Source organism: Sciurus carolinensis, chromosome 19 (assembly GCF_902686445.1).
Source record: "Sciurus carolinensis chromosome 19, mSciCar1.2, whole genome shotgun sequence".
Taxonomy (NCBI): domain Eukaryota; kingdom Metazoa; phylum Chordata; class Mammalia; order Rodentia; family Sciuridae; genus Sciurus; species Sciurus carolinensis.
In genome coordinates, this window is record NC_062231.1 from 30,358,285 (window position 1) to 30,383,978 (window position 25,694).

Below are 25,694 nucleotides of genomic sequence, written 5' to 3' on the forward strand. Positions count from 1 at the left end.
CAGCCTTGATGGCGCAGTGTCTTTCCAGGGTGGGCTTCGTACCAGGCCCTGCGAGGAGGGTGTCAAAGGCAGGATCCCTTCAAGCATGGACAGTCACCCGGCAGTAGCGGGGCTAAGGCCAGGGGCCCTGGAAGGTCAGTAGGAGCCTGGGACCTGGGAAACATGTCTGAACCTCGCCTGCCTCAGGATACGTATGCACTTGCGGTCCACGTCCTTGGCCACGTCTTGACTGCCTGTATGTCCGTGTTGGCCGCGGGACACATGAGGTGCTGCATAAAGGGACACGGGGGTGCGTGCTCAGACCTGCATTTGCCGGTCGCTCGGCCACTCTCAGGTGATGCAGGGGAAAACCTCAGCTCTGGAGTCTGAGGGAAACGGGAGGGCCATGTGTGCTGACCTCTGGACCCCGACTGCAGGCGCCGACCTCCTCCTCTGTGTGACCCTGACCGCTGCCTCCGTACTGGTCTGCTTTGTGTGACCCAAACTCCACCCCCGTCCTTGACCTCCTCCTGTGTATATGATGACTACCATCGTCCTGGAACTCCACCTCAGCCCGTGACCTCCTTCCCTGTGTGTCCCTGACCGCTGCCTCCATCCAGGTCCTCGCCTCAGTCCTTGACCATCCCTGTGTGTCCCTGACCGCTGCCTCCATCCAGGTCCTCGGCCTCAGTCCTTGACCTTCCCTGTGTGTGTGCCTGACCCCTGCGTCCATCCAGGTCCTCCGCCTCAGTCCTTGACCTTCCCTGTGTGTGTCCCTGACCCCTGCCTCCATCCAGGTCCTCGACCTCAGTCCTTGACCTTCCCTGTGTGTGTGCCTGACCCCCTGCCTCCATCCAGGTCCTCGCCTCAGTCCTTGACCTTCCCTGTGTGTCCCTGACCGCTGCCTCCATCCAGGTCCTCAACCTCAGTCCTTGACCTTCCCTGTGTGTGCCTGACCCCTGCCTCCATCCAGGTCCTCGACCTCAGTCCTTGACCTTCCCTGTGTGTGTGCCTGACCGCTGCCTCCATCCAGGTCCTCGCCTCAGTCCTTGACCTTCCCTGTGTGTCCCTGACCGCTGCCTCCATCCAGGTCCTCGGCCTCAGCCCGTGACCTCCTTCCCTGTGTGTCCCTGACTGCTGCCTCCATCCAGGTCCTCCGCCTCAGTCCTTGACCTTCCCTGTGTGTGTCCCTGACTGCTGCCTCCATCCAGGTCCTCAACCTCAGCCCTTGACCTTCCCTGTGTGTGTGCCTGACTGCTGCCTCCATCCAGGTCCTCCGCCTCAGTCCTTGACCTTCCCTGTGTGTGTCCCTGACCGCTGCCTCCATCCAGGTCCTCGGCCTCAGTCCCTGACCTTCCCTGTGTGTGTGCCTGACTGCTGCCTCCATCCAGGTCCTCGGCCTCAGTCCCTGACCTTCCCTGTGTGTGTGTCTCTGACCGCTGCCTCCATCCAGGTCCTCAACCTCAGTCCTTGACCTTCCCTGTGTGTGTCCCTGACCCCCTGCCTCCATCCAGGTCCTCAACCTCAGTCCTTGACCTTCCCTGTGTGTGTCCCTGACCGCTGCCTCCATCCAGGTCCTCGGCCTCAGTCCTTGACCTTCCCTGTGTGTGTGTCTGACCGCTGCCTCCATCCAGATCCTCCGCCTCAGTCCTTGACCTTCCCTGTGTGTGTGCCTGACCCCCTGCCTCCATCCAGGTCCTCGGCCTCAGTCCCTGACCTTCCCTGTGTGTGTGTCTCTGACCGCTGCCTCCATCCAGGTCCTCAACCTCAGTCCTTGACCTTCCCTGTGTGTGTCCCTGACCGCTGCCTCCATCCAGGTCCTCGGCCTCAGTCCTTGACCTTCCCTGTGTGTGTCCCTGACCGCTGCCTCCATCCAGGTCCTCGGCCTCAGTCCTTGACCTTCCCTGTGTGTGTCTCTGACCGCTGCCTCCATCCAGGTCCTCCGCCTCAGTCCTTGACCTTCCCTGTGTGTGTGCCTGACCCCTGCCTCCATCCAGGTCCTCAACCTCAGTCCTTGACCTTCCCTGTGTGTGTCTCTGACCGCTGCCTCCATCCAGGTCCTCCGCCTCAGTCCTTGACCTTCCCTGTGTGTGTGCCTGACCCCTGCCTCCATCCAGGTCCTCGGCCTCAGTCCTTGACCTTCCCTGTGTGTGTGCCTGACCCCCTGCCTCCATCCAGGTCCTCGGCCTCAGTCCTTGACCTTCCCTGTGTGTGTCTCTGACCGCTGCCTCCATCCAGGTCCTCGGCCTCAGTCCTTGACCTTCCCTGTGTGTGTCTCTGACCGCTGCCTCCATCCAGGTCCTCGGCCTCAGTCCCTGACCTTCCCTGTGTGTGTGCCTGACCGCTGCCTCCATCCAGGTCCTCAACCTCAGTCCTTGACCTTCCCTGTGTGTGTGCCTGACCCCCTGCCTCCATCCAGGTCCTAGGCCTCAGTCCTTGACCTTCCCTGTGTGTGTCTCTGACCGCTGCCTCCATCCAGATCCTCCGCCTCAGTCCTTGACCTTCCCTGTGTGTGTGCCTGACCCGCTGCCTCCATCCAGGTCCTCAACCTCAGTCCTTGACCTTCCCTGTGTGTGTCTCTGACCGCTGCCTCCATCCAGGTCCTCGGCCTCAGTCCTTGACCTTCCCTGTGTGTGTCTCTGACCGCTGCCTCCATCCAGGTCCTCGGCCTCAGTCCCTGACCTTCCCTGTGTGTGTGCCTGACCGCTGCCTCCATCCAGGTCCTCAACCTCAGTCCTTGACCTTCCCTGTGTGTGTGCCTGACCCCTGCCTCCATCCAGGTCCTCGGCCTCAGTCCTTGACCTTCCCTGTGTGTGTCTCTGACCGCTGCCTCCATCCAGGTCCTCAGCCTCAGTCCTTGACCTTCCCTGTGTGTGTGCCTGACCCCTGCCTCCATCCAGGTCCTCGGCCTCAGTCCTTGACCTTCCCTGTGTGTGTGCCTGACCCCTGCCTCCATCCAGGTCCTCGGCCTCAGTCCTTGACCTTCCCTGTGTGTGTCTCTGACCCCTGCCTCCATCCAGGTCCTCAACCTCAGTCCTTGACCTTCCCTGTGTGTGTGCCTGACCGCTGCCTCCATCCAGGTCCTCGGCCTCAGTCCCTGACCTTCCCTGTGTGTGTGTCTCTGACCGCTGCCTCCATCCAGGTCCTCAACCTCAGTCCTTGACCTTCCCTGTGTGTGTGCCTGACCCCCTGCCTCCATCCAGGTCCTCGGCCTCAGTCCTTGACCTTCCCTGTGTGTGTCTCTGACCGCTGCCTCCATCCAGATCCTCAACCTCAGTCCTTGACCTTCCCTGTGTGTGTCTCTGACCGCTGCCTCCATCCAGGTCCTCGGCCTCAGTCCTTGACCTTCCCTGTGTGTGTCTCTGACCGCTGCCTCCATCCAGGTCCTCGGCCTCAGTCCTTGACCTTCCCTGTGTGTGTGCCTGACCCCTGCCTCCATCCAGGTCCTCGGCCTCAGTCCTTGACCTTCCCTGTGTGTGTCTCTGACCGCTGCCTCCATCCAGGTCCTCGGCCTCAGTCCTTGACCTTCCCTGTGTGTGTGCCTGACCCCTGCCTCCATCCAGGTCCTCGGCCTCAGTCCTTGACCTTCCCTGTGTGTGTCTCTGACCGCTGCCTCCATCCAGGTCCTCGGCCTCAGTCCTTGACCTTCCCTGTGTGTGTGCCTGACCGCTGCCTCCATCCAGGTCCTCGGCCTCAGTCCCTGACCTTCCCTGTGTGTGTCCGTGACCGCTGCCTCCATCCAGGTCCTCAACCTCAGTCCTTGACCTTCCCTGTGTGTGTGCCTGACCCCTGCCTCCATCCAGGTCCTCGGCCTCAGTTCTTGACCTTCCCTGTGTGTGTCCCTGACCCCCTGCCTCCATCCAGGTCCTCAACCTCAGCCCTTGACCTTCCCTGTGTGTGTCTCTGACCGCTGCCTCCATCCAGGTCCTCAACCTCAGTCCTTCACCTTCCCTGTGTGTGTGCCTGACCGCTGCCTCCATCCAGGTCCTCGGCCTCAGTCCTTGACCTTCCCTGTGTGTGTGTGCCTGACCCCCTGCCTCCATCCAGGTCCTCTGCCTCAGTCCTTGACCTTCCCTGTGTGTGTCCCTGACCGCTGCCTCCATCCAGGTCCTCGGCCTCAGTCCTTGACCTTCCCTGTGTGTGTCCCTGACCGCTGCCTCCATCCAGGTCCTCGGCCTCAGTCCCTGACCTTCCCTGTGTGTGTCCCTGACCGCTGCCTCCATCCAGGTCCTCAACCTCAGTCCTTGACCTTCCCTGTGTGTGTCTCTGACCGCTGCCTCCATCCAGGTCCTCGGCCTCAGTCCTTGACCTTCCCTGTGTGTGTCCCTGACCACTGCCTCCATCCAGGTCCTCGGCCTCAGTCCTTGACCTTCCCTGTGTGTGTCCCTGACCGCTGCCTCCATCCAGGTCCTCAACCTCAGTCCTTGACCTTCCCTGTGTGTGTGCCTGACCCCTGCCTCCATCCAGGTCCTCGGCCTCAGTCCTTGACCTTCCCTGTGTGTGTCCTCTGACCGCTGCCTCCATCCAGGTCCTCGGACCTCAGTCCTTGACCTTCCCTGTGTGTGTCCTGACCGCTGCCTCCATCAGGTCCTCGCCTCAGTCCTTGACCTTCCCTGTGTGTGTCCTGACCGCTGCCTCCATCCAGTCCTCGGCCTCAGTCCTTGACCTTCCCTGTGTGTGTCCCTGACCGCTGCCTCCATCCAGGTCCTCAGGCCTCAGTCCCTTGACCTTCCCTGTGTGTGTCCTCTGACCGCTGCCTCCATCCAGGTCCTCGGCCTCAGTCCTTGACCCTTCCCTGTGTGTGTCCTGACCGCTGCCTCCATCCAGGTCCTCGGCCTCAGTCCTTGACCTTCCCTGTGTGTGTCCCTGACCGCTGCCTCCATCCAGGTCCTCAGCCTCAGTCCTTGACCTTCCCTGTGTGTGTCCCTGACCGCTGCCTCCATCCAGGTCCTCGGCCTCAGTCCTTGACCTCCTTCCCTGTGTGCGTCCTGCTCTCCTTGTCCTGACCTCCCTCCCTGTGTGCGTCCTGCTCTCCTTGTCCTGACCTCCTTCCCTGTGTGTGTCCTGCTCTCCTTGTCCTGACCTCCCTCCCTGTGTGTCCTGCTCTCCTTGTCCTGACCTCCTTCCCTTGTGCATCCTGCTCTCCTTGTCCTGACCTCCTTCCCTGTGTGCGTCCTGCTCTCCTTGTCCTGACCTCCTTCCCTGTGTGCGTCCTGCTCTCCTTGTCCTGACCTCCTTCCCTGTGTGCGTCCTGCTCTCCTTGTCCTGACCTCCTTCTCTGTGTGCGTCCTGCTCTCCTTGTCCTGACCTCCTTCCCTTTGTGTGTCCTGTTCTCCTTGTCCTGACCTCCTTCCCTGTGTGCGTCCTGCTCTCCTTGTCCTGACCTCCTTCCCTGTGTGCGTCCTGCTCTCCTTGTCCTGACCTCCTTCCCTGTGTGCGTCCTGCTCTCCTTGTCCTGACCTCCTTCCCTGTGTGCGTCCTGCTCTCCTTGTCCTGACCTCCTTCCCTTTGTGTGTCCTGTTCTCCTTGTCCTGACCTCCTTCCCTGTGTGCGTCCTGCTCTCCTCCCCGTCCCTGACCTCCTTCCCTGTGTGCGTCCTGCTCTCCTTGTCCTGACCTCCTTCCCTTTGTGTGTCCTGCTCTCCTTGTCCTGACCTTCTTCCCTGTGTGCGTCCTGCTCTCCTCCCCCTCCCTGACCTCCTTCCCTGTGTGTGTCCTGCTCTCCTTGTCCTGACCTCCTTCCCTGTGTGCGTCCTGCTCTCCTTGTCCTGACCTCCTTCCCTGTGTGCGTCCTGCTCTCCTTGTCCTGACCTCCTTCCCTGTGTGCGTCCTGCTCTCCTTGTCCTGACCTCCTTCCCTGTGTGCGTCCTGCTCTCCTTGTCCTGACCTCCTTCCCTGTGTGCGTCCTGCTCTCCTCCCGTCCCTGACCTCCTTCCCTGTGTGTGTCCTGCTCTCCTTGTCCTGACCTCCTTCCCTGTGTGCGTCCTGCTCTCCTTGTCCTGACCTCCTTTCCTGTGTGCGTCCTGCTCTCCTCCCCGTCCCTGACCTCCTTCCCTGTGTGTGTCCTGCTCTCCTTGTCCTGACCTCCTTCCCTGTGTGTGTCCTGCTCTCCTTGTCCTGACCTCCTTCCCTGTGTGCGTCCTGCTCTCCTTGTCCTGACCTCCTTCCCTGTGTGTGTCCTGCTCTCCTTGTCCTGACCTCCTTCCCTGTGTGCGTCCTGCTCTCCTCCCCGTCCCTGACCTCCTTCCCTGTGTGCGTCCTGCTCTCCTTGTCCTGACCTCCTTCCCTGTGTGCGTCCTGCTCTCCTTGTCCTGACCTCCTTCCCTGTGTGCGTCCTGCTCTCCTTGTCCTGACCTCCTTCCCTGTGTGCGTCCTGCTCTCCTCCCCGTCCCTGACCTCCTTCCCTGTGTGTGTCCTGCTCTCCTTGTCCTGACCTCCTTCCCTGTGTGCGTCCTGCTCTCCTTTTCCTGACCTCCTTCCCTGTGTGCGTCCTGCTCTCCTTGTCCTGACCTCCTTCCCTGTGTGCGTCCTGCTCTCCTTGTCCTGACCTCCTTCCCTGTGTGCGTCCTGTTCTCCTTGTCCTGACCTCCTTCCCTGTGTCTGTCCTGCTCTCCTTGTCCTGACCTCCTTCCCTGTGTGTGTCCTGCTCTCCTTGTCCTGACCTCCTTCCCTGTGTGCGTCCTGCTCTCCTTCCGTCCCTGACCTCCTTCCCTTTGTGCGTCCTGCTCTCCTTGTCCTGACCTCCTTCCCTGTGTGCGTCCTGCTCTCCTTCCGTCCCTGACCTCCTTCCCTTTGTGCGTCCTGCTCTCCTTGTCCTGACCTCCTTCCCTGTGTGCATCCCGCTCTCCTTCCGTCCCTGACCTCCTTCCCTTTGTGTGTCCTGCTCTCCTTGTCCTGACCTCCTTCCCTGTGTGCGTCCTGCTCTCCTTGTCCTGACCTCCTTCCCTGTGTGTGTCCTGCTCTCCTCCCCGTCCCTGACCTCCTTCCCTGTGTGCGTCCTGCTCTCCTTGTCCTGACCTCCTTCCCTGTGTGCGTCCTGCTCTCCTTGTCCTGACCTCCTTCCCTGTGTGCGTCCTGCTCTCCTTGTCCTGACCTCCTTCCCTGTGTGCGTCCTGTTCTCCTTGTCCTGACCTCCTTCCCTGTGTGTGTCCTGCTCTCCTTGTCCTGACCTCCTTCCCTGTGTGCGTCCTGTTCTCCTTGTCCTGACCTCCTTCCCTGTGTGCGTTCTGCTCTCCTCCCCGTCCCTGACCTCCTTCCCTGTGTGCGTCCTGCTCTCCTTGTCCTGACCTCCTACCCTGTGTGCGTCCTGCTCTCCTTGTCCTGACCTCCTTCCCTCTGTGCGTCCTGCTCTCCTTGTCCTGACCTCCTTCCCTGTGTGCGTCCTGCTCTCCTTGTCCTGACCTCCTTCCCTGTGTGTGTCCTGCTCTCCTTGTCCTGACCTCCTTCCCTGTGTGGGTCCTGCTCTCCTTGTCCTGACCTCCTTCCCTGTGTGCGTCCTGCTCTCCTCCCCGTCCCTGACCTCCTTCCCTCTGTGCGTCCTGCTCTCCTTGTCCTGACCTCCTTCCCTGTGTGCGTCCTGCTCTCCTTGTCCTGACCTCCTTCCCTGTGTGCGTCCTGTTCTCCTTGTCCTGACCTCCTTCCCTGTGTGCGTCCCGCTCTCCTTGTCCTGACCTCCTTCCCTGTGTGCGTCCTGCTCTCCTCCCCGTCCCTGACCTCCTTCCCTGTGTGCGTCCTGCTCTCCTTGTCCTGACCTCCTACCCTGTGTGCGTCCTGCTCTCCTTGTCCTGACCTCCTTCCCTCTGTGCGTCCTGCTCTCCTTGTCCTGACCTCCTTCCCTGTGTGCGTCCTGCTCTCCTTGTCCTGACCTCCTTCCCTGTGTGTGTCCTGCTCTCCTTGTCCTGACCTCCTTCCCTGTGTGGGTCCTGCTCTCCTTGTCCTGACCTCCTTCCCTGTGTGCGTCCTGCTCTCTTACCCGTCCCTGACCTCCTTCCCTGTGTGCGTCCTGCTCTCCTTGTCCTGACCTCCTTCCCTGTGTGCGTCCTGTTCTCCTTGTCCTGACCTCCTTCCCTGTGTGCGTCCTGCTCTCCTTGTCCTGACCTCCTTCCCTGTGTGCGTCCTGCTCTCCTTGTCCTGACCTCCTTCCCTGTGTGCGTCCTGCTCTCCTTGTCCTGACCTCCTTCCCTGTGTGCGTCCTGTTCTCCTTGTCCTGACCTCCTTCCCTGTGTGCGTCCTGCTCTCCTCCCCGTCCCTGACCTCCTTCCCTGTGTGCGTCCTGTTCTCCTTGTCCTGACCTCCTTCCCTGTGTGTGTCCTGCTCTCCTTGTCCTGACCTCCTTCCCTGTGTGGGTCCTGCTCTCCTTGTCCTGACCTCCTTCCCTGTGTGCGTCCTGCTCTCCTTGTCCTGACCTCCTTCCCTGTGTGTGTCCTGTTCTCCTTGTCCTGACCTCCTTCCCTGTGTGCGTCCTGCTCTCCTTGTCCTGACCTCCTTCCCTGTGTGCGTCTTGCTCTCCTGTCTGTCCCTGACCTCCTTCCCTTTGTGCATCCCGCTCTCCTCCCCGTTCCTGACCTTCCCTGTGTGCTCCTGCTGTCCTCCCGGTCCCTGACCTCCTTCCCTGTGTACTTCCCAACCTGGTCTCTATCCTTGACCTCCTTCTGTGTATAGCCCCCAACGCCCCCAACCGCCTTTCCTGTGTACATCCCCAACTTCTGCTGCTACCCACGACCTCCTTCCATGTGTGCATCCCTGACCTACACCTTTGCCCTTGACCTCCTCCGTGCGTATGTCCTGTTCTCATCCTGTCCTTGGCCTTCACTGTATAAGTCTGTGCCCTGTGCCTGGACCCTGACCGCCTTCTTGTGTATTCCCGACCTAGACCATTGTTCTCAACTTCCTTCCTGTGTATATCCTCGTCCTTGACTGCTGTCCTTGGCTGCCTGTGTGTCTGTACTTGCTGCCCAACACACAGGGTGCTGCATACAGCATCTGGTGCATGTTCTGGATTTGCATCTGCTGCCTGCCTGGCCACTCTTAGCTTCGGATCTTAAGGTGTGAGATGGTCATATGTGCTGAAATCTGTATTTTTCTAAAAGCGTGGTGGCTAACCTGAGCCCAGGGAAGCGCCTGGCTTTACATGATAGAATTCATCATTACAGGAACAGTGTAATTTACCCTCCGTGAAGGCAAGTCAGTGTCCCCAGCTAGATTGAGGGTCATTTCATCGATGCTCTTTGTACTGAATTAGTTGTCATTCAGCCACTACTGATGAGGTACCTAGCACATGCCAGGACAGTCCAGGCGTAGGGAACACATTGTCGAAGGTTTCAGACATGACTTAGCCTCTGAGGCCATGTGGTCTCATGGGATGTGGTGGTTATTGACAGATCACACGAACGTGTAATTGCTCTTTGGGAGACACTGTAGGAAATACGGTGGGTTGGCCAACCTCTTCTGTGAAGGATCAGACAGCCAATAAATAGTTTAGACTTCTGCTGGGCCCCTTGTCTCATGCCTGTAATTTCAGCCTGGGCGTCTCAGACAGGAAAATGGTAAATTTAAGGCCAGTTGGACACCGTAGGGAGACATTGTCTCAAAATAGAAAAGGCTGGTGTCAGAGTTTGGGTATGTGATGCCCCAAACTCGTGTGGGAGACTATGCAAGAATATTTTAGGTATATGGCTCGGTTATGAGACCCTCAGCCGGCTCAGTGGATGAGTTCGCTGATACGGATCCGCTGGTGGGGACTGGAGTGTGTGGGGCGTGGCTGGACGTTCATCACTAATACGGATCCCTGGGTGGGAACTGGGGTGCGTGGGTGTGACCGAAGTTCATCACTGATATGGATCCGTGGGTGGGAACTGGGGTGCATGGGGCGTGGCTGGAAGTTCATCACTGATACAGATCCCTGGGTGGGAACTGGGGTGTGTGGGCGTGGCTGGACGTTCATCACTGATACGGATCCTGGGTGGGAACTGGGGTGTGTGGGGTGTGGCTGGAAGTTCATCACTGATACAGATCCCTGGGTGGGAACTGTGGTGCGTGGGGTGTGGCTGGAAGTTCATCACTGATACGGATCCCTGGGTGGGAACTGGGGTGCGTGGGGCATGGCTGGAAGTTCATCACTGATTCGGATCCCTGGGTGGGAACTGGGGTGCATGGGGCATGGCTGGACGTTCATCACTGATACGGATCCCTGGGTGGGAACTGGGGTGCGTGGGGCGTGGCTGAAGTTCATCACTGATACGGATCCTGGGTGGGAACTGTGGTGCGTGGGGTGTGGCTGGACGTTCATCACTGATACAGATCCTGGTGGGAACTGGGGTGCGTGGGGCGTGGCCGGACGTTCCTCACTCAGGCTTGCGTTGGCGTTGATGTCTCGTCCCTGTTGAGCAGAGTCCTCTGCTTCCTGGCTTTGGTCCTGAGCCACTCTCCCTGTCCTGCCATGGTGTTCTGCCTCACCTCAGGTCCAGAGCGATAGAGTCCGCCATGTACAGACTATGTCTTCGAATCCTTGATCCCCACGTCAGCTCCTCCTCCTCTGCGGTGCTCTTGTCTGCCCTTGTGATGACACACAGGAGCCCGACTAAAGCAGCGGGGACGCAGCTCAGTGGAGAGCCTGCTGGGGTTCAGCTCCAGCGCCTTCCTGCCCCCAGGTTCAGACCTTGCCTTCCGGCTGCAGCCCCTCAGCTTCGCCTGCAGCGAGGACAGCCTGGCTGTGTTCCAGTCGGACTGGGTCCACCTCCACACCGTTGGCGGGTGCGTACGGCCAGCACAGATGGGCTGCAGTGTGCAGACCTGGGTTTGGAGAGCGAGGGATGGTGTTCTGACCTCTACCTGGGTTCGGAGTTCCGGGTGGTGTGGTACTGAAGTAAAAATGAGGCTCACGCCCGCAGCCCCTCCCTCAGAGGCAGCGCTTTTGCAGCAGGCTCTGAAGTTCTGTGTGGGCGTTTGCTTGCATTGGAAGCCCTACCTGTAGATTTGAGTGAGGGGCTGGTTTTAGCAGCTGGGAGGAGCCCAGGGCTGTGGACCTGCCAGCCTGCATGTCCCTGGACCATCCCCAGCCCGAGTAAGCTGCCTGGTGTTCTGGGGAGAGCTGGTCATGGCGTCTGCATGTGGCGCTGTCCAGAGAGCACCAGGGTGCAGGGGCCTGTGCACTCCGTCCTCCTCCTGCAGCAGACGAGGCACCTGCATTGCCAGACACGGCTTGGACCCTCCTGGGCCAGCGTCACCTTGGTCACCTTGGCTTCACCTGTGTCCACAGTGCGGCTCTGCTGCCCGGGTCACCCCCGTGGCGCAGACCACGATGACATTTTCAGTGGGTGCTTTTTTGGGAAGATAAAACAGCACAGGAGCCGTTCCCTCCTCGCTCCCCACGGGGCCAGTGCCTGTGGGGTAGGTAGCCCCCTGCTTCCCCATCCTTGCCTGCGATCTGTGGATCTGTCCGAGGAGGGACATCTGGCAGCAGGGGACTGGATGAGGGTCAGGGAGGGCCAGGGCTGCTCTGGACGCTCAGCTGGAGCTGGAGGCCGGCCGCCGGAGCCTCCTGGACTCTGAGCTGCTCTCCGTCTTTGTCTCTGTGCAGGGCGGAGTCTGCACTGTTGAAGGACCAGGGAGTGGATCCTTGAGGCTTTGAGGCCACGTGTCTCCACTCTGCCTTGAAGAGAGAGCCACTCGCCACATAGGCAGGCCTGGCTGGTGCTCCCAGGGCCTCGGCTCACCCGTCGGCTCAGGGGCCGTTAGGACCTGGCATTTAAGGCTGATGGTGATCCCTCAGCCCACTCTTGCTGGATGTGTGTAAGGAGGACACAGAGGCGGAGGCTGTTGTCTGGGGACGGGATGCGTGGGTCAGTGCCGTCTGTCCTCCAGCCTGGGAGTCCAGCCCGCAGGGCCTGGTTTCTTCCTTGCTGCTGGGCCTGACGCTAGACTCCCATCTGTCTCCATCTAACAGCCACTTAGCATAACAATTAGTTTGAGAAAGGCTCATCAAATGAGTGGACTTTAGTTTGATACCTTCCAGCAAAACCACATTTGAATCGTTCGTTCTGCACAGTGACGCTCACTAAATGCATGTAGGATTAACGTAAATATCCTTTTCTTCTAGTGCTTTCCAAAGCAAGGAGATTCGTCTCTCTCTCTGCTTAATGGCCCTGGCTGTCGGCATTTTATCTTTCCAGGTGACGGACCCACCAGTCAGCAGTCCAGATACTTCTCCTGTGCTGTCCTTTCGGTTTGTGATGAAGGACTTTACCTTTCTTACAAAGAACGCAGTGCGGTCAGTCTGTCTGAGCTGCTTTTCAGGAGTGTGCGTGGTTGGTTCAGGACTGGTTTCCACGCAGCCTCGGGCCCTCTGCGGGTGTGTTTGTGTCTTTGTCCTCGGCCCTCCCACGGGCTTCCCAGGTCTTAGGACCTTCCGGAGGGCCGGGGCACCTTCTGTTACTTATCAGGAACTCCTTTCCAGGGCAGCTGAATGTGTGCTGCTGAGGCCGCTCCTGCTGGGCTTTAGGGAGTCCCAGGGGGCTGGCGTGTGCTGAGTGCAGGTCAGAGTTCAGTTCCCACCCCGGACCCCCAGGAGAGGCTGGAGCCTGTGCTCAGGCCCCCTGAAGTCCCCCATCAGCCCCGCCTAGGGGAAGGAAGCTCACCAGGAGGGCCGGGGGCTCCCCCGTGGATACCTGGGCGCAGCTGGCTGGCGCCTGGGCTGCCCTCTCACTGTGTTCCCCGCTCCTCTTTCTTCAGGCTCTTGCTGGGCTTTATCCTTTAGGGAAAGCCAGCGATGGGTTGCAGCCGAGTGCCCGCCTGAGCCCTGCCCACCGGCCCCAGTGACGTCCACTCAGAGCAGCCGACCAGTCACCCCACCTCCGAGCACTCCTGCATGGGCAGGGGCTTTGCGGGGGCTTCTCATGTCCAGACGAGACACCCTCTCCATATTAGGGATCATAAATCCATCTTCACAAATGCACATAGTTATTATGTGGGTTAATTAAGAAGCAGGTTTTGATCGGAGCAGATGCAGGATGTGCAGGTGGCTGTCACGGTCACCTGCAGGTCCCAGAGGAAGAAGTGTCAAGTGCTGCTGTTCACGCAGGTGCTCAGCACTGCGAAGGGGCAGCTCGGGGGGCTGGGGACGAGGCTCAGTGGTGGAGCCTCTGCCCGGCATGCAGGAGACTCGGGTTCCACTCTCAGGACCACATTAAGAAATAAGTAAAATAAAGACATATTAAGACAAGGTCCAGTTGGTAAGTTGACTCTGCTGCAGCCCCTGCCCCTGGCCCTGGAGCAGGCACACTGTCCTCCAGGCAGCACTCTAGACGTCCTGGTGGCCCAGGGGACGTCCGTGCAGGGCGGGCCGGCCGGTGGGATTCCAGCCCTGCCCCGTGTGCGAGGCTGTGCAGGTCCCTGAGCCACTGTGGTGGTGCCTCTGCCTGGTCCTCAGGACCCTCTGCCGCTTCCACTGGGTGCCAGCCTCCCGCCTGTCTTTGAATTCTCCCTCATCGTTCTGCATGTGTCTCTCGTCTGCCGAGTCTCGTTTTCTCCGTGGAGAGAAGCCCAGATGGGCCCCCGTAGTAGGAGGGCGTTAGGGGGGTCTCCAGGTGCCCGCTGGGGTTCGTATTGAACAATGGAAGAAGGTTAGGAGAGCGGAGGCCCAGCTGCTCTGATGTGGTGGGAGGACGTGCTGGAACGTCAGGAATTCAGTGTGATCCAAGGCCAGTTTGGGCAAAAATCTGAGGTTTAGTTTCTACAGAAATGCTGTTTTTAGACCAGCAGGTTCATAAAATCCATCACTTCCTCTGCGCCAACGCTGGCAGATGTGTGTCTGATGCTAGATTTTTTCCCCATCAACCTGCAGCTAATCCACGGCAAGATTTGCTTCATCCCCCGGAGTCCCCAGCCCTCTGCCTTCCCCGGGTCTGGACGGGGTCCAGGTCTTAACTCCCAGGTCCTGCTTCGGCAGCTGAGGCTTCCCTGGACTGTGGCCCTGGCCACTGGCTCGCGTGTTACTTGCCCCCGTGGGCTCAGAGTCCACTAGCTGGCAGAGCACAGCTGGCCCCAGTGATGAGCACTTCAGCTCTGGCCCTTCATGGAAGAAGCTCGCTGGGCACGGCGGGGCACCCTGTAAGACCAGTGGCTCGGGAGGCTGAGGCAGGAGGATCGCGAGTTCAAAGCCAGCCTCAGCAAAAATGGGGTGCTAAACAACTCAGTGAGACCCTGTCTCTAAATAAAACACAAAATAGTGCTGGGGTTGTGGCTCAGTGGTTGAGTGCCCCTGAGGCCAACCCCCAGTACACACCCCGCCCCCAACAAAAAAAGAAAAGAAAAGCTTGCTGACCTGGGTCGGTGTGACCCGGTTCTCTCTTCTCAGGCCTCGTTCTCTGAACACAGGCTGCAGCTTTCCCAGAATCTGATTCTGGTCTTTCTGACACCCCTGCTCCAGACGCGGAGTGAACAAGGTGGTCACAGAGCCGTGGCTGATGCGCGTCCACGGGGACTGGTTGCCTCCCAGCTGCCTCAGCACCTGGTTCCTGAGCCACACCTCCCTCGGGGTTCTTCACCGTTTGTCCCCTCTGTCCCCTGGTGTCTGTGGATGGCGTTTCCCTGAGGTGACCTCGCCTGTGTGCTTCCTTCACAGCCCTGGGCCCGTGGTCACTTGTCATTTGCTTGTTCATGAGGTTCTTCTGGGCTCCCCTCCTGGGATGGAGGTGTTTGGCAGTAAGGACCTTGACCGTGCTGTTTATAGATAGACCCATCGGTCAGGCCAGCGGCCACCCCACTAGAGGTACGACGTGGGTGCACCGAAGGGACTGAGTTGGCTTCTGCCTGTTCCTGGGAAGAAGTTTGTCTTGGTCAGTCTTCTGTTGCTACAATAAAATACCAGTTACAAGGTAGTGTGTAAAGCAAAAAAGTTTACTCTTATTGTTCTAGAAAGTGGGAGGTTCAAGATGGGGGCTACATCCAGCAGCTGGGGGCCTTTTTGCTGCAGAGGACTCTGCAGAGACCTGAGGTGTTCAGGGCTTCACGTTCCACGGTGCCTCCAAGCGACATCCAAACCGCGTTTCATAGCAGACCCACGCGAGGTAACCGGTGAGTCCACTAATCCACGAGTGGATTAGTCCATTCAGTAATTAATCTCTTCCTAGAGGTCCCCCTGGTCCCACTCCTAATACCTCACAGTAGGGATTAAACTTCAGCCTGGGTTGTGGGCCACGTGGAAACCGGCAGGGTTAAAAGCCAGCATGTGGACGCACCTTAATTTATTTTCTTCTCCGGGTGACTAGTCCACTTCTGTGCACACTGTGAACCTCGGGTCCCTCCCTCTGCCCGGCTGGCCTGCCTGGACAGGGGACCGGGGTGTGTGCAGGCCGCTGCCCGAGTCCTCGAGGACCCGAGCACCTGTCCTGCCCTGGGCTCAGGCGTCAGCGCGTCTACCTCTGTGCTTCCCCTTCTTGCTGCTGGCGGAGCGAGCGGCTTGGATTTAGGGGCGGGCTCTCCTTCTGGCATCTGTCTTGCCTCAAAGGCTTTTGTTTCTCTGCTGCTTAAAAAAGTGCTGCTTTTCTGCTGAACCCAGGATAAACGGAAGGAGGCAGTGTCTTTGGGACCTCGATTCTTTTGACCTGGTGGAGCTCATCCTGGCCCTGTTTCCTGAGCACCCCCTGTTCCCACCCCCAATCTCTTGGCACAGTTCTGTTCCTTCCCGCAGTGAAATCCACGCAGAGCCTGCTCCTGCTGGGGCTTCCGTAGCTCAGGTCCCCCATTCCTGCCTGGGAGGTGACTCCCACCACTGTCCCTGATGGACGCAGGCTCTGCCGTCCACACACTTGGGTTCGAGATCTGGCTCTGCCCCCGGCCAGCCTCTCACACCGAGCTTTTTGGAGCCTTGATAGCTGAAGCTGGTCTGCGAAACGGCTGTGCCCGCATTGTTGTGTGGGGAGAATCGAGGCCAGCGTGTAGTTCAGGTTCTGGAACTTCGTGGCACTCAAGAATGACCCTGGTGTTCCCTTTGGTTCAAAAAATGTGAGACTTGGTTCAGGAACCCTGGGAAGAATGAGTTATAAAAATCCTCTTCTGAATTAGCATCCGCCATAAGGCGGGGGGCTAGGGAAGCATGGAGCTACTTTAGATTCGGTAGAGGGGAGTGAAGAGGGGCACGGGGGAAGGGAGGACAGCAGAGTGAAGCAGACATGAGCACCCATGTGATCCCGCAACACGTACCATCAGAAAAAAGAAAGTATACTCCGTTTGTGTATGCGCTATCAAAAGGCATAAATGCATTCTATTATCATGCACGGCTAATTAGAATAAATAAAATCAAAAAATAAAAAAAAAAAATCCTGTTCCGCTCCAGTTTCTGAATGGTCTGAGTCCAGAGCTCAGCTGTGGCTCCTTCTCCGGGGGACAGAGGATGTCATTTGTCCTTGTGTTGGGAAGCAGACGCAGACCCTTGCTGTGCGGGTCTTTGATGGGACCTGGTGCCTGAAATGCTCTGTCCGTGGAGCGAACATGGCCCGGGCTGCAAGGAAGAGCTCAGGCCCCTTCTCTTGATCAGGAGCCGAACGTCTTCCTTCCCGGCCGCCTTCCCGGATTAACCTGCACGCCCTCGTGACTGTTCCCGGTTTGCGACCCGTGCCGTCCCCCACACTTCGGGATGGGAAGCAGTATTTTGGGGTCGGGTGGCAGTATGGCTTTTGCCCACGGTGGTGGTTCCAGGATTCTCAGACTTGGAGAAGGAACGAGCAGCTGGCGTAGGGGAGTTTCAAGCGGGGGCCTTGGATTCTAGTCCTGATGTTCACTTAACCAGCGGGGAGGCCGTGGACCTCCCGCCTCTCCTGCTTCACCTGTGAGATGGACGCGCGGGCTCCAGGGAGGGGGCGTGAGCCTACTCAGCACAGGGGGCGCGTTTCAAAGCTAACCCAGCGTGAGATTTTTCTGGACTTTCCTTTTGTACGTTGCTGTTCTCTTTCCGTGATTGTTGAGTGATTCAAGTGTAAAGATCCCACAATTAAATTTAAAAATACCTCCCCACATGCGTTGACAACGAGCAGCGGGCCCCGTGGGTGCTCCTCTTTTATCACTTGGGCGCTCACCTACAGTTTTTATTCTCGTGATTGTCAGGGTCTACTTTTTACACGCTTCCTCCTCCGTGTATTTCTGCATTAAAAATAATAGCTAGCACTTTCTGAGTGCTTATCTTGGGCACCTTCCCGTTGATTGGCATGTGTTAGCTCCTTACGTCCCTACAGCCACCGGGATCACTGGCCCCTTGGTGTCCTTCCATTTCCCTCATCCATATGTGGGTGGCATCCCTCTGTTCCTCTACTGGAGTCTGAGAACTTTGCCTGGCGCTAATGAGTCGGTTAATTAATTTCTTTGTAGCCTGCAAAGCGGGGGCAACCGAGAGGGGCATCCGATAAACCACTCTTAAATTCAGAATATCAGAAGTCAGACACCAGGTGGGCACAGTGGTGCAGGCCTGTAATCCCAGTGGCTCCGGAGGCTGAGGCAGGAGGATCGAGAGTTCAAAGGCCATCTTGGCAACAGTGAGGTGCTAAGCAACTCAGTGAGACCCGTCTCTAAATAAAATAGAAAAAAGGGCTGGGGATGTGGCTCAGGGGTCGAGTGCCTCAGAGTTCAATCCCTGATACCAAAAAAAAAAAAAGAAAAGAAAGAAGTCAGCTCTCAGCTTCGTGCAGCTCACTGTCAGCGGGCTCCTCACTGGACGTTGCCTGATGGGAACCTGCCTTCCGGTGCCGTGTTGACCGCCCCCTGTGACGTATCCAGCGTATGAGGGCAGAGTCCAGGAGGCCCCTGCAGGCCGGGGTGCCTGTCCTGAGGAGGAGGAGGGTTAGGCGGAGCACTGTGACGTCCCCATCCTGATGGGTTGTGTATCTAGCAGTCGCCCCTCTGATGAGACGACCCCTCATCTCCAGAGTGTGTCCCCATCCTGAACGGGGTGCAGGGGACCGGAGGGGCCGCTCCCAGGGCGAGGACGTGGGTGCTGGAGCCTTCTCGCCGGCCGCGGTCCTCGGGGAAGCGGGTGCGGGTGCTTGTGTGGGTGGGGGTGGGACGCCTGTTTCCTGCCCCAGCCCAACAGCGTGGCCCTCCTGCCCCTCCAGCCGCCTCTCCTTCCTTCTGAGGACGGTGCGCCCAGCTCGCGTCCCTCGCCCCCGCCCCCTCCTGGGCCCTTGGGGACGCTCCTGTGTGCCCCTGCCCCCTGGAGCCAGGCCGGCTCTGCAGAAGGTGGGCTGAGGGGCATGGCGGTGGAGGGGCTGGTGCCGGGGGGGGGGGGGGGGGGGGGGCGCCGTGCTCTCTCTGCCTCTGCTGGTTCCGCCCTCTGTGCTATTTCTTCCTCTCCAGGCCTCTAATTTTAAAGCCCCGGCGGAGGGCGGTGCCTGCGTGTCCTGTGTCTCCGCAGCCCAGCTTTCTGAGCCTCGGTGGGTCGTGTGGGTTTTACCGGCTTAGTCACTCTCTTCCTCCCTCTCTGTGCTGCCCCTGGTTCCTCACTCCTGCCTCTGCTGTTTGCTCGCTCCCACAGGCCCTTGCCTCTCTGTGTGCTGCTTTTCTTCCCTCCGAGCCGAGAAAGGCTTGCTCCAGCAAGGAGGCAGAGGCCGGGCCAGTGGCAAGGCTGTCGCGCTTGTCCAGGGGGCGGGCCCAGTCGCCCCAGCTGGCTGGAGAACAGGGTTCCCTTTTTAAGACGTCCCTCGGCCAAAGTCCCATGCAGGAGTGGGGCGGACGGGTTCTGCCTGCCTCTGGCTCCCGTGCGACCCCGGGCGAGTCATCCGTCTTGCTCTGGTTTCTTTTCTTTGGAAGGGGGTTAGAACCTGGTGCTTTACCGCCGAGCCCCATCCATAACCCTGTTTTACTTCGAGCCAGGCTCACTAAGTTGCTGAGGATGGCCTCAAATTCGCAATCCTCCTGCCTCAGCCTCCTGGCTGGTGGAATTACAGGTGTGCCTGTGTCCGGCCTCTTCCTCAGGTTTCCTGCTCGGAGGATTTTGGGTCCCAGTGTACCTCTCCTCTTGGAACCCCGGTATGTGAAGGACACAGCCGGGGGACTTCAGGGTAGGATCCCAGAGTGCCCCTCACGTCGCGCTCCTCGGATCTCCCAGGACGCCTGCCCCGTGTCTGCCCCCTCTCCTGGTCTGGCGCAGGTGCAGGTCCCCAGGTGTGCACCCAGCGTTTCCCGTGGGGTTTGGAGGCAGGAGCACGGCTGACCTGTGCTCAGTCTGGTCACCGTGGTTGGAGACGTGTCCTGCGTCCTGCCCGTGCCTGTCCTTCCGTCTGCAGGGCACTTTACTAGGGAGGACAGGCCACGCTCTGTCGGTAGCTGGGTTCTGCCGTTGCCACGGCCCCAGAAGCTCAGGGGCTGAGTATCCAGAGGTTACGTTGGGGCTGGCGCATTCAGCGAGGGACGGCGCGCCCCTCAGAGGGTGGAGAACTCAGTCCGTGCCGCCGCTGGGTTACACAGGGCTTTTGTAGGAAACCTGATGTCATTTCTTAACCATCACAACATCCGTGGGTTTGAATTCTTCGCCCACGTGACCGAAGACCGTGAGCGGGAATCTGGAAATAAGCAGCGTATCAGTTTGTCGCAAAGCAAAGGCAGAGCAGCATCGGGAAGTGGCCTCTGTCATCGGCTTGAGTTTCTCAAGACAGCCCCAAGAGCTGCAGCTCACCCAGCGTAGGATGGGACCGTTGAAAGGAGCATGGAAGACGCACTCCTACCAGGACTGAAGCCATAGCTCACGCTTCCCTCTTCCGTGAGTCTGGCTCTGCACATCCGCGAGGCCCTGGGCTGGTGTCCTGCGCTGGACCCTCTGCCTCCTTGGGCATCTCCGTGCCTGGGGAGAGGGGGCTTGTCCGCGTGGGTGGAATGGAGGCCTGCTGCTGCCTGAGTCATCGAGCTTCCTGGCGGGGTCTTCTCACACACCTGGACTGATTTCAGCAAAGGCAGGAAGGGCCCAGGAGGCGGGAACTGGGAGTGGTGTGGATTTGCACTAGTGACCGCTACAGAAGGACAGAGAATAGGCCACTTCGTGTTCGTGTGAACCACGGGAGGGCGTGACGCTCCTGGTAACGCGCAGGATGCGTAGATGCTCAGTTAGCAGTTGCTCGGGCTAACGTCAGCGTCCTCGGTTGACCACCTCCAGCCCACGGTACCTATTTGCCTGGTGAATTTCTTCTCGCCTCCTGCCCCCGAAGACGCAGGGGCTACTTGAGTCGCTCCCCTCGGGACGTGGCACAAGGTCTTACAAGTGCAGTTGGCTCCGTGGAGTCGAGACCCGGTCGGTGACACGCTCCGGGCTTTCCGTTGAGCGCGGGTCGGTGGCTGTTCTCTCTGCTCTGAGGAGGTGCTGGTGGAGTCTGGGCCCTGCTGTGGCCCTGCGCGCAGTCTTGGTTTTCAATTAAGAGCAGCAGACTCGAAGCTGGCTCTCATTTAAGTCAGAGTGGGAGCCGTCAATATGTATCATATGTCTATGGAGCTGGGCTCCGGATCAATTGCAATTAGTTTGCAGCAGATTGCATTAACGTATCTAAAATTAATACGGCGAGTGTTCTAATGAAAAGGAATTGACCACGGCCACACCGTGGCTGTTTTTATTCTCCTCAAATGTGCTTTTCAAACTGTGCTTTCTTCTTCTTGGCTTAATGGCTTTAAATTGGTATGTCAACACAGACTTAATCTATCGATCCTTCCCAGTTGCCTTTTAAGACTGGTCCCAGATAATGGCTCATAGGTAACATTAGTGCTTTCTTTCATTAGAGGGCTTTTACTAAATGCCTCAAACTTGTGTTTTTCTTGGAATGTTGGGTGGCGGGCCTCTGAGACTCTTGCGCCTGTGGATATGCTCGTACAGGGAGTTTTGTGCTTTCCTAGTATTAATGTCTTGCCCAGGCTTAAGAGTCAGAAGAACGCTTAACCCGTAACGCACAGTTAAGAACCGATGTGTGGCACTGAGGCCAGCGTTGCTTCTCTGGCAGTTGATTTTCATCCCAGGATTCGTCTAGAAAGGAACTGCCGTCGACTGCAGTACTGAAAACATCGTAAGGGTGGAACGCTATCCATAGTCTTGATCGTGTCAAATTTGAATTTTTTGCAATTGTGCATCGATTTTTTGTACTTTTTTCAGATTGTAAGGACTGATTCCTACTTTTCTATTTTAGAGGCAGCAGTTCCTGGGGATGAAAGATCGTCAGCCCCGGGGGACGAAAGGCGGGCTCCCTTCCTTTGGCATCCGGCTGGTATCTTTTTAATATTTCCCAGAGGCCGAGTCCCTTCGCAGTCTTCCTAACTGTTCAGTCAGTGTCACGCAGCTGTGACCAGAGCACCCAACGGGAGCGTCGTCGAGGAGGAGAGGTTGACCTAGGTTCCTGGTTTCAGAGGGTCAGGCCGCGGTAGCTGAGTCCGTAGCTCTGGACCTGAGGTGAGGCAGCACGTCGTGGTGCAGGGGGAGCCCTGCTCAGCTCCTGGCAGCTGGAAGGAGAGAGGCAGAGGCCGAGGCCCAGGCAGACACGGAGGGAGGAGGGACGAGGACGAGGTGTGGCCCCCAGGGGCACACCCCGCTGACCTGCTCCCCCCGACCCCGTCATACCCCGCCTGCCCGCAGCGTCCACTTGGCCGTCCACTCAGGTCACTGATCCATCCAGTGGATGACCACTGATGACGTTAGGGCTCTCACGGTCCCGGCTTTCCACCTCTGAACGTGGCTGCACTAACACATGAGCTTCAGGGGACAGTCCAGATCCAGGCCGTAACCAGCGATGCCAGAGGCAGACCCAGGCCGTAACCAACGATGCCCGAGTCGCTGGCTCTCTGCCCTTCGGTAAACCAGTCTAGTCCCGAGGTTCTGGAGCCTCTCTGGCCTGGGTACATCCACTAGTACATCCTAGCTTGCAGGAGTCCCCAGAAAACATTTCAAGACACTCTCGAGGTTGAAGGAGATGGCCCCGTGAGTCGATGTGGGCCCGCGTCCCGGTCTGCCTGGTGCTGGGACCTGCAGGGTGGGCACTGCGGGGGCGAGCGCCATGCCGTCTCCACTCCCACCCTCCCCGTGGCACAGCAGTGGGCTGGGTTACTGGCATCGCAGACCCACCTCTCCCACCTGCCTCCGCCTCGGGGTTTGCGGGTGGGAATGAGTGTTAACTGTTCATTTTTTTCCCTGTTATTTTTATCATTTAAAAAATGGGGTTTGTAGGTTTGTCAGGGAATGCTGCTGACGTTATGGGTAGAACAGGAACGGGACGTCACTGGTTACCGCCACTCTGCGCTGTGATGTGATGGCGCACGTTGGAGAGGCACTTCTGCCTCTACAGCGAGACGGCCGCAGCCACAGGCAGAGCTCAGTGCGTCTCTCGGGTCGCTGTACTTGACGTGGTGCCAGAGGAGATGATCTCAGTAGATCACAGTGACCGTGTCGCGGCTCCGTAGGAACTGAGGTGAAGACACAGGGTGCATGTGAGCCGGGGCCTCGGAGAATCGAGAAAGTCTCCCTGAGGTCCTTCACAGTGATGCTTGGTGTGCATACAGTCGGTAAAACAGCGCTCTACGTCTGGGCGAGCCAGGGCGGGAGTGCGAGGGGCACAGGCATGTAAGAGTCCTCGGTGTTTCTTAAGATGACTTCAGTCAGGAAACCTGCAGCCCTGACAACCAGGTTTCAGCAGTGTGGGGTCCTGGCCCCCCACTCAGCACCTCACCTGCGTGTGCCATGTGGGGACCAGGAGGTCTGTCCTGGCACCTTCCTGATGGCTTGTGTGTGGCCCTCACTCCGTTGCATCATTTAAAATGTGCATGCGTTATGTGTGTGTGTGTGAGAGTGTGTGTGACTGTGAGTGTGTGTGTGAGCGAGTGTGTGTGAGTGTGTGTGAATGTGTGTGAGTGGTTGTGAGTGTGAGTTTGAGTGTGTGTGAGTGTATGTGAGTGTGTGTGTATGAGTGTGTGAGTGTGTGTGTGTCTGTGTATGTGAGTGTGAATGTGTTTATGTGTGTGTGTATGTGAGTGTGTGTATGTGAGTGTGTGTGCGTCTGTGTGTGTGAATGTGTTTATGTGTGTGTGTGAGCGTGTGTGTATGTGTGTGTGAGTCTGTGTGTGTGTGTGAATGTGTATGTGTGTGTGAGCGTGCATGTGTCTGTGTGTATGAGTGTGAATGTGTTTATGTGTATGTGTGTGTATGAGTGTGTGTGTGTGAGCGTGTGTGTGTGAGTGTGTGTGAGTCTGTGTGTGTGTGTGAATGTGTATGTGTGTGAGCATGTGTGTATGAGTGTGTGTGTGAGCATGTGTGTATGAGTGTGTGAGCATGTGTGTATGAGTGTGTGTGAGTCTGTGTGTGAATGTGTTTGTGTGTGTGAGCATGTGTGTATGAGTGTGTGAGTGTATGTGAGTGTGTGTATGAGTGTGTGTGAGCATGTGTGAGTGTGTGCGAGTCTCTGTGTGTGAATGTGTGTGTGTGTGAGTGTATGTGAGCGTGTGTGTATGAGTGTGTGAGTGTGTGTGAGTGTGTGTGTATGAGTGTGTGAGTGTGTGAGCGTGTGTGTGAATGTGTTTATGTGTGTGAGTGAATGTGTGAGTGTGTGTATGAGTGTGTGTGAGTATGTGTGTGTGTGAGTGTATGTGAGCATGTATGAGTGTGTGAGTGTGTGTGAGCGTGTGTGTGAGTGTGTGTGAGTCTGTGTGTGTGAGTGTGTGTGTGTATGAGTATGAGTGTGTGTGAGCGTGTGTGTGAGTGTGTGTGAGTCTGTGTGTGTGAGTGTGTGTATGTATGAGTATGAGTGTGTGTGAGCGTGTGTGTGAGTGTGTGTGTGTGTGAGTGTGTGTGAGCGTGTGTGTATGAATGTGTGTGAGTCTGTGTGTGTGAGTGTGAATGTGTGAGTGTGTGTATGAGTGTGTGAGTCTGTGTGTGAGTGTATGTGAGCATGTATGAGTGTGTGAGTGTGTGAGTGTGTGTGTGTGTGTGAGTCTGTGTGTGTGTGCATGAATGTGTGTGTGTATGAGTATGAGTGTGTGTGAGCGTGTGTGTGAGTGTGTGTGAGTCTGTGTGTGTGAGTGTGTGTATGTATGAGTATGAGTGTGTGTGAGCGTGTGTGTGAGTGTGTGTGTGTGTGAGTGTGTGTGAGCGTGTGTGTATGAATGTGTGTGAGTCTGTGTGTGTGAGTGTGAATGTGTGAGTGTGTGTATGAGTGTGTGAGTCTGTGTGTGAGTGTATGTGAGCATGTATGAGTGTGTGAGTGTGTGAGTGTGTGTGTGTGTGTGAGTCTGTGTGTGTGTGCATGAATGTGTGTGTGTATGAGTATGAGTGTGTGTGAGCGTGTGTGTGAGTGTGTGTGTGTGTGAGTGTGTGTGAGTCTGTGTGTGTGTGCGTGAATGTGTGTGTGTATGAGTATGAGTGTGTGTGTGTGAGTGTGTGTGTGTGAGTGTGTGTGAGTGTGTGTGGTTAACATTTTTGGTTAAGATAATATCACGAGGAAAATCGCAGGTTTCTTTCTCTGCCTCTGTGACTGGTGCTGGCTGCCCGCTGAGGGCACGGGAAGCCGGCCGTGGGTTGTGGCCGCCTCCTCACTCTCCCCTGTTTCTCCAGGTGCTTCCTGTGACCTGCAGACGCTGGCTGAACCTGCAGGAGTACCAGAGCAAGAAGCTGATGTCCGACAATGGGGTGCGCGTCCAGAGGTTCTTCGTGGCGAACACAGCCAGGGAGGCGCTGGAGGCGGCCAAGAGGCTGAGTAAGCCCTGCACTCCCGGGTCCGGAGCTGGGTGGAGCTCAGGGCGGCCAGGTTGCGGGCCATGTGGTCGGGGACGGGTGCGGGTGCTCTTGGCGGCAGAGCGCCCGTCAGGAGATGTGGCTCTGAGCCTGAGTGCAGCCCAGGTGCTCCTCTGGAGGTGTCTGCACACCTGCCTGGCCTCCCACTGTGGCCCAGTGGCTGGGAGGAGCCCTCTGCATGTGGGTGGGGACAGCAGCTGGCCCTTCAGCCTCCCCGCAGGAGGTGGGAAGCTGGGGTGCAGACCCCGGTGCAGCTCTGTCCCTTTGCGTGAGGGCCAGCTCCTCCTCTGCCTCTGCTTCCCAGGCCCTGGTCTGGCCTACGTCTCTGGGTGGCCCATCCTGCGGTGGCTGGGGTCTCATCAGCTCCCAGGCTTGGGCTGTGACATCCAGAGCCAGGCTTGCCATGTGCTGCTCACTGACCACCGGACAGGCCACTCTCATTGTCTGTCCAGATGACCCCTGTACCATGGAAACGTGTGAGCCAGAAACGTACTTCCTGAGCTTCCAGTAGTCATGTTGAAAAAAGCAAAAGGAAATGGGTGAGGTCGACGTTGACTTCTGTTGACCCCGATGTATTCAGATACCACCGTTTCAACATGTCAGCGAGCATTAGGAAGTGGTCAGTGGGCGAGTGCCGTGGTGCACGCCTGACATGCCAGCTACTCAGGAGGCTGAGGAAGGAGGCTGAGAAATGGGAGCAGAGCAGTGAGGTTCAAGCTGGCCTTTGTCTGCATTTCCCTTTATTCTCCTGAATGTGTTGAAGTGCTTGGACTCCAGGACTCAGGGTCACTTTTGAGAGACTTCAGGAGCTGCTTGCTCCAGCAGCCCGGTCGGCTTAGGTGCTGCATGACTGAGACAGCAGCCAATTTCAGATTTCCGAGGGGATGTGGCCTCCGAGCTAATTAGCTTCCTCCTCATGGGTTTGTCGTAGAATGATTCATTTAGCCGTCACTTCATGGTCGGGGGCGTAGGCCATGCTT

General features: G+C 58.0%; 1 protein-coding gene across 2 annotated transcripts in view; it reads left to right on the forward strand.

Annotated features, from left to right (window-relative positions):
• Positions 1 to 25,694, forward strand: part of Suclg2 (succinate-CoA ligase GDP-forming subunit beta) — a 204,990-nt gene that overhangs the window by 26,000 nt on the left and 153,296 nt on the right. The window contains exons 1-2 of one of the 2 annotated variants that reach the window (XM_047535048.1): positions 21,366 to 21,387; positions 24,535 to 24,676. In XM_047535048.1, the coding sequence (XP_047391004.1) occupies positions 24,595 to 24,676 (82 nt within the window). In that variant the 5' untranslated portion in view covers positions 21,366 to 21,387; positions 24,535 to 24,594. Of the gene's footprint in view, positions 1 to 21,365; positions 21,388 to 24,534; positions 24,677 to 25,694 lie in introns of those variants that run through there. The other variant, XM_047535047.1, reaches the window with a different exon arrangement.